General features: G+C 38.1%; 1 protein-coding gene across 1 annotated transcript in view; it reads left to right on the top strand.

Moving 5' to 3' along the window:
• Window positions 1-219: 219 nt before the first annotated feature.
• The window catches only part of LOC107602926 (serine/threonine-protein phosphatase 2A 56 kDa regulatory subunit epsilon isoform-like), a 39,716-nt gene continuing 31,908 nt past the window's right edge, over window positions 220-8,027 (top strand). The window contains exons 1-2 of the mRNA XM_016295549.1: window positions 220-587; window positions 4,127-4,287. Of these exons, the coding sequence (XP_016151035.1) occupies window positions 4,131-4,287 (157 nt within the window). The 5' untranslated portion in view covers window positions 220-587; window positions 4,127-4,130. The remainder of the gene's footprint in view (window positions 588-4,126; window positions 4,288-8,027) is intronic.

Here is an 8,027-nt window from a genome sequence, read left to right as displayed (position 1 = left end):
AATTATGTAGTTATTTTACTACATTGTAATAAAGTACATAACAATTAAAATAGTAGGTGACTCTTTCCTGCTCGCACACACCTCAACCCAACTTCTCTATTCATCGTTAGAGAAGCCTTAAGAGTTTTTCCCGCCCATGCGTGGTGATTGACACCTACATCGTCCAATCATGTTCCGAGGAATCTTCAAACTGACCAATGGCGTGGCACTGTAGGCCCGAACCCGGCCCAGCAGCCTAGAGCGCGTCCGTGTTATGTGTGCCATGGACTCAGCCCAGTAATATTGACAATAGGGCGAAAAAGGGACCGATATTCCCTAATAAAACATATTTTCTGGATTAAAATAACATATTAACGCGGTGTGTGGACGTACAGAGATACCCGGGGATGTTCGTATTTCAGCTGGATCCTTTTCTATCGTCGGAAATTTGAGTGTTTGATGGGATTATTGCTGTGGGTTTGGCAGTTTTTAAGGCCAAAAACCGATTTTGTGTCTTTCTTTTTCTTTTTCTGCTGCTTCAAGAGGCCTTGAAGGAGGAAAGACGGTTAAAAACACCCAAATCAGCTCCTCACATCGAAAACATCAAGGTAAATTAAATATTTGAATGGTGTTTGCCTATCCTGCTCAAGTTTAGATCCGGTACATTTTGGTGTTTCATATACCAAAGTAAATATGTCAAATAAATGAAGTTAAGCTCTAAGAACACTTTTTATACAGAGTTTGTTAGGGGTTGTGTACCTAAAGGGGGAAAAAATGTAATCATGCTTTTTATATTTCTCACACATGTAAAGCAACATTTGAATGGGTGTATGAGTGAAAATCCGTGAAGAAAGCTTGTTCTGGATCTGTTTTTGTTTTATTGGTGTTCTGGGATGCAGTAGGTCTTTGTCAGCTGCTTGTGTGTGTGTACACCATTAGGAGATCATGAACCTGCATCATCTGCACTCATATGGACTGTAGAATTTCAGAGGTTTCCACTTTTTTTTCTGTCCTTTTTGAAGGAACCACAGTGCCAGACTGCTCTTGTGAATCTCCAAACTTTGTGTCTATTCATTACGGACTAACCCACCAAATACAAGTTGTTCTGATCACTACTCCTCTATTCTTTGCCAACTTCTTGCTTTGGCTCAGTGGCACTGTGCCTCTGTGCCCTGTTTCCATGGTCTGGTTCATTTCAGCTGCCTGGCAGTTTGGCAGTTGCAATATCTCATCATCAACGACAACACATACATCCCATGAGTGGTTTACAGTAGGACTGGTTGTTTTGGGTGACCTTCAGTCAAAACCAATGGGAAAGGTTCTCTCTAAATACCTGGTTATAGAGATTAGGGCCAGGGCATCAGTGGCAGTGTGTTTTAGCTTAATGGCGGGGCATGAGTGTTTCGTAGATTGTGGTTGCTGGGTTCACTTCTTTGTCAGTCAATCCAGTGGTTAAGCCCTGGGATGTTTTTATACCTGCATATCTTTATACAGGGCTGGATCGCTGAACAGCATGGACATTTGGGATTATCTCTCACTATATCATAAACTAGCTCAGTTGCACTGCAATAGAGATTGCTTGATTCTATCTATCTATCTATCTATCTGTGTAGACAAAGATGAATTTTGTGCTATAAGTTAAAATGGGCTGAGTAAGGGATTTAGTTTTTTCTTTTTTTGCAGAAATTTGTTGTCTGTGTCTTGGTCTCATACAGAAATCTCACTGTGAATGTCAAACCAGGGTGAACTTTATAACAGGAGAGGAAGGAACATGGATCTTTTTCCTGCTCTCACCTTATCATTCTTACAAATGTTTATGTCCTGGTCCTATTTCACCCCACATTATATTTATTTGCATGTCAATTAAGTACTTTTTTCCTTTAGTTTCTCATAATATAATTTTTGCTATTACAGTAAAAACGTTGTAATATAAATCGTACATATGTTGGTAGATTTCAAGGTTGATTTAAGTCACTGATTCATTCAAATGCAGTAAATACTACCAACACATATTTTTTATTTATGTTTTATATATGTTTTTAAAATAATTTATATCAGCTTTTGCATTGTGATAATGAGATTTATGGTGTAAATGTGCTTTACGCTTTTTTTTTTTTTTCTTCTTTTAAAAAAAAATCAAATTATGTGTTGTGTTTCTTTCAAATGTGACTTATCTCAGCTTTGGGACATTCTCAGAGTCTTAACCACAATGACTGCTTGTGTTAATTGATTTCTGCTGACCTTATGTGTTTTCGTCAATGTTCTCTTTTGCGATTGTTGCTTGCATTCATTGTTATTGTACATGAGAGAAAAGGTTTATACCTTTTACAGATAGTGATACTGCCAGGCCTGTTGTTTCTGAGAACAGGAGAAGTGGCTCAGAAAAGGGATGACATTGTTTGTGGTGGGCTGCACAGTGCAGCATTATGGGATGTCATCAATAGACGTTGGCAGCATCTCACTCGTTTGATGTCTGCTAATTGAAACCTCTCAGACTGCAATATCAAAGTGCTCTGAATAGTCGGATTAAAGACCACACTGGTTTTGGACTGTCCAGTTCAGATAATCAGTTGAAATGTACTTTTCTGTGCAAATTCATTTGTGTCAGCTCAGAGATTTTGCTTTCAAAAGACACAAAATAACTGAGTTCAGTTCTACATCTATGACTTAAGCTTCTTGAGTTCCACTAGCATGATCAGAGGAAATTTTAGGTTGTTTTTCTCTCCTTCTTTGCTTCCCTGGCCTGTTGTTTTTCTTTTTTCTTTCTCATTCTACCTGTTAATTCTGTGTGTTTATCTGCTTTGATATCATGCATGTAATTTAAGCTGACACCAGTAGACCTGTGAAAAATCCTGATTCAGACTTTTTCGGTCAACAGAATCCTGCTGTGTTCTACACGCCTCTTTTCATTTTGTTTTGTTTTTTGCTTATGAATTTGTTTTCATTCTGTTTTATCTTTCATCGCAGGGTGCATTCCTGCCTTTATTTACATCTCCTGCCTAGATTTTCATTTTACCACCACATTTCCTTCCTATAGCCATTTGTGGTTTGTTTTATAATTACAGTTGCTTTTGAATTGCAAACTTCTTTGTAAGAAGGCATTAAAACAGGTCTGGATTTAGTGCTGCTTACACTGGACCTGCAAAACACAGACATAATGAAAATACACACACACATCACTGATCTGAAGACCTCAGTACAACTAATGGCTGTTTACGGTGCTGCTGGAGAGCAACTTGACATACTCTTTTATCTTGTTTTTCCACTACACACTTAAATATCTGGAATTATTTAATCCATCATAGAACACTCCTGCCAGGTTCCTACAGAATCTGAGTTCACAGATATTGTTTTCTTTTGTGTATGTGTTGTTTTGCAGGAATAACTCGCTATTAATCATTCTGTAATTATGTAGCCTGATTACTGTCAATGACGGTAGGAGTGTGTTTACCTGTAAATATTTTGGTTCATAATTACTGAGTGCCTTGCAAATATTAGACTCGAGATGATGCAAAATATGTTTGTGTTCTCTAATTGTATTCATCTAAAAACTTTACAGAGTGATCATGTTAACGAGTAACAAGCAGTTGTTTATAGCCATAGCAAATTAAATGAAGACGATTATGGTCATTATACAAACATTTGGTAGTGTTTCTTTGACTGTCATATACTTTCATTCATTACTCAAAATCTGGGCTCTTATATATACACACAACCCACTAACTAAATCTGTAGCGTTTATGACTGGTAAGTATTGTCCCAGCATTTCTGTGTAATTTTAAATGAAGATCAAAAGCAAAGTCAAAACTTGGAGACACTTCATGTAGGGTTGTTTCCAAACAAAACAGAGCAAATTAATCCATTAAAAATGGGCCGTTCCTTAGCATTGTTAGCAAAGTGAGCCTGGTGGCAATGGTCACTTCAAGGAAGTATTTTTAAATGTTTGTGATCATATGATCGTGGGAGGGGATTTATTTTGAAAGCTGAGGTTAAGATCTTATATTGGACATTATAACCCTCAGTTGTTCTCATGCGCCCAAGGACTATTGATGGGAAATATTTTTACACATACCACAGAGATGCACATGTTGATGCATTTGTTGCAGTGTTGATGTGTTGTCTTACACACCTCGCTCTCTTTTTCCAGGGCTATGTCCTCCGCAGCCACCACGCCTCCATCAGTGGATAAAGTAGACGGATTTTCCCGGAAGTCTGTCCGGAAAGCCAAGCAGAAACGTTCTCAGAGTTCCTCACAGTTCCGCTCTCAGGGCAAACCAATCGAACTCACACCTCTTCCCCTGCTCAAAGGTGACTCACTCACGATTACTAAATGCTCTCATAACCACTTCTGCTCTGAAATCACTTGAGCTCTGAAAATCCCTGATACAGAGTAGAATATAATTCTGATTCAGACTGCTTCAGTGGTCTATAAAGCTTTACAGTAGAATAAGAATACAGATTTGCTGTAAATGTAGCATTTTGCTGAGGTCTCATGTGTGAACTGGACTCGTTGTCAACACGCTAGTGTTGTTTGCTTTATTAGATTAAGTTGTTCTTTAATAGTTATGTTTTTTAATAGTTATCATTTATTGTGCATGTACACACATTCTTTGTGTTTGGTTCATGTGTTTGTAAATGGAAGGCACGTATCCCACATAGGGCTGGACGATATGGCCAAAATTTATATCACAATATATTTCTTAATTTCGGTCGATACGATATAATTCCGATATCGATATAAACTATATAATATTTTAGGAAAAAAATGGCGCAAATAAATAAATGTTCACCTTTTATTGGTATTTAGCCTTCATACAAACAAGAAATGTGAAATCACTGTCAAATAAATCTCAGACTCTCCTTATTAATATTTATATTTTTTACTTCAAACTATAGTTTTTGAACAGTAAGATTTTTAATGTTTTTTTAAAGAATTCTCTTCTGCTCACCAAGCCTGCATTTATTTGATCCAAAATACAGCAAAAACGGTAACATTTTGAAATATTTTTACTATTTAAAATCACTGTTTTCTATTTGAAAATATAATTTATTCCTGGAACTAACGGTTTCTCCAGTAACGGCTGTAAACAAAGCAGCTCCGCTCATGAACGCTACTTTATCAGATAAAAATGCCATCTAAACTATTCTGAAGACAGTCGGTTCCCTTCAGAGATACATTCATATAAAACACCCGCGACGTGTTATGATTTTGAAACGTGCAGTGCTCATGTTTATTCAACGATGTCAAATGCTACAAATAAATCAGTGTATGGGAAGCACTGGTAATGTATACCGAAATATCGGAAATGTGTTTAAAAATCATATCACCGTTATTGAAAACAATTATATCGCGATACATATTGATATTGAATTATTGTCCAGCCCTAATCCCACATTGCATTGTGGATATGATTTCTCTGTGTGGCTGTGTCCTCTAGTTACACTACCGTTCAAAGGTTTGTGGTCTGTGTGTTTTTATAAGAAATCTCTTATGCTCACCAATGCTGCATTTATTTGATCAGAATTACAAAATTGTCATAATATGAAGTATTATTGCTAGGGATGCTCCGATCGATCAGCCGGAGATCGGTATTGGCCGATAATCACATTTTATGATTCGATCGGTACTCACTACACTTGGCCGATCTCACGAACCGATCACAATTTGATGACGTCAACGCGTGACGATGCACATGATTTGTGGGGACATAAATGATTTGGCGCCACAGTCATGTCATCGCCGGTGTGGAAATGCTATGACGTTTCGAGAAACAATGAAAAATTTGCTATTTGTTGTGTATGTTTTGCATGATGATATGATGAATGGATGGTTAATTTTTAACAGCAGATTCAGTGACGTTAGTGCTAATCTGCGCCTCACTGCACACGTCTGTGGCGCGTTACGGCTCCACGGAAACTGGAGCTGATCGCGGCCGCTCTAATGCTTGTGTTTATACCAGCCAGCCGCGGCACGTTTCTGAAACGGCTCTCCGCGCTGCTTGGCTAAAAATAGTCTTTTGTGAGTTATCACAGCGTGGAGGACAGAACAAAACCTCCTCGGATTCGTAAGGTATAACGGTAACCTAACACGCTGATTGTGGGCTGCTTTTAAATTAACATTTTATTTATAAAACAAAATATCTTCTTTGGCCATATTAGCTTACTCAATAGCATTAACGCAGGCTTTACTCCTTTCAAACTTTATCTGGAATGTTTCTGTCACTGCAACTTCCCGATCAGGCGAACAAACACACACACACGAAATCATCTGCCTCATGAAAAAATGTATTTAAAAAAAATGTAGGCCTAGTTAATATTTTCATCATTTATGATTTCTTTTATCCACTAGCGACTAGAGTTTTTTCTACGTCACGAAAATAGGTAAATCCGGACCTGCCATCTAATGTGTGTTTTGGCCATGTAATGTTGCTGAAATTAAATATGTTATTACCTCTGAGTCAGAGCAGCGATCATGGAAGAGAGAACACAAGCAGACAGCGCTGGAAGCTGCTAATGCTCATCAGTAAATCAGTGGAAAATAAATAGAAATCATGATTCTGTCTGAGCTATGCGTTTTAAAACGAACACTAACTAGTGTAAATGTAGCCTAACAGATGTGTAAACTGAGCTTTATTAAAACTATTTTGCACTGATTTATTGTGTTGGTTACATTTTGTTCCTTTGTGCAGTGGCTCAGGAGATGAGTCTTTGAGTTTGTATAAACATCAACAAGCTGAAAAATAAAACCAAAGTTTTTTTTAGATAATGTAATCTTGTTAAAATTGATTTAATAAAATTGGTATCGAAAAAAGTAGCGTTCAGGAACCGGTATTGAAGTCAAGGTATCGATATCGAAAAATTTTGAACGATACCCAGCCCTAGTCTAGAGACCCTCTTTCGAATGAGACCACCCCCGCGTCGATAGCCCCCTAGGTTCGGGAGTTACGGATGGTTAAATTTGCGGTCCGGCGCCGACCGATCTAGCGATCCCGGGGGAATACCGACGCGTGGAGGGTGGTGTTCGAGAGGGCTCCTCGAGCTGAAGGGATCCCCCGAATTTTGTGAAGATCCGCCAGCGCATTCGCGAGATAGTGGCACCAGTCAACACTTTCACTTTAGTAAGGAGGTTTCTTGTTCAGGCAGCATTCAAGCGTTGTCTTATTCAACCGTAAGTGCCCTGCGAAGTGGACATAACATGAAATTCCACCATGATTCCAGTTCCAAGGGAATGTACACATTACATTCAAAGGGCATTTAAGTGCGCGAGACGTGAATTTATATTGTATTTATTTACAGAGGTAGGGGAGAGCGGGGCACAAAGTAGCACTTTCTCAGTTTGTGTAAATCCACATGGGGTTCAGAATATATATCTTTTTTTATCCACAGTAATTTTACACTTGTCTAGTACAAATATGTCGCTTTGTTTCATAATTACAGTGTATAAGTTTTTCTTTATTTACCCTAAAAAAAAATGGAAGTGAAATGTGACAACATGCCCCGTAGGTGGAACAGATTGTAACATCTGAGGGGCACGTTGTAACTTGACCATATGGACAGCTTAAAATCTTATCTGATCGAATGAAAAAAATGGACAGCTTTTTTCCCTTAATAAATTAAATCATCATTTAAAAACTGCATTTTGTATTTACTTGCATTATCTTTGTGTAATATTAAAATTAGTTTGATGATCTGAATCTTTTAAGTGTGACAAATATGCAAAAAAAAAATTTTAAACAGAAGGGGCCAAAAACCTTTTCACACCACTGTATGTGTGTGTGTGTGTGTGTATATATATATTATATATATATTAGGGCTGCACGATAAATCGCATGCGATATTTAACGCGCATCTTGTCAGAAAGCCGGTTCTGTAATCAGCGGTAAATCTCCATCACCTGCGGGCTTTCACATTGAGCAGCATTAACTACACAGAGCCGTTGTTCACTGACTAGCTGCGCCAAAAATCGCACGGATATGAACGTGGTTTGGCGCAGCTAGTCAGTGAACAACGGCTCTGTGTAGTTAATGCTGCTCAATGTGAAAGCACGC

Source organism: Sinocyclocheilus grahami, unplaced genomic scaffold (assembly GCF_001515645.1).
Source record: "Sinocyclocheilus grahami isolate Dianchi unplaced genomic scaffold, SAMN03320097.WGS_v1.1 scaffold338.1, whole genome shotgun sequence".
In the NCBI taxonomy this organism is placed as follows: Eukaryota; Metazoa; Chordata; class Actinopteri; order Cypriniformes; family Cyprinidae; genus Sinocyclocheilus; species Sinocyclocheilus grahami.
This window is presented reverse-complemented; position numbering and strand designations above follow the sequence as displayed.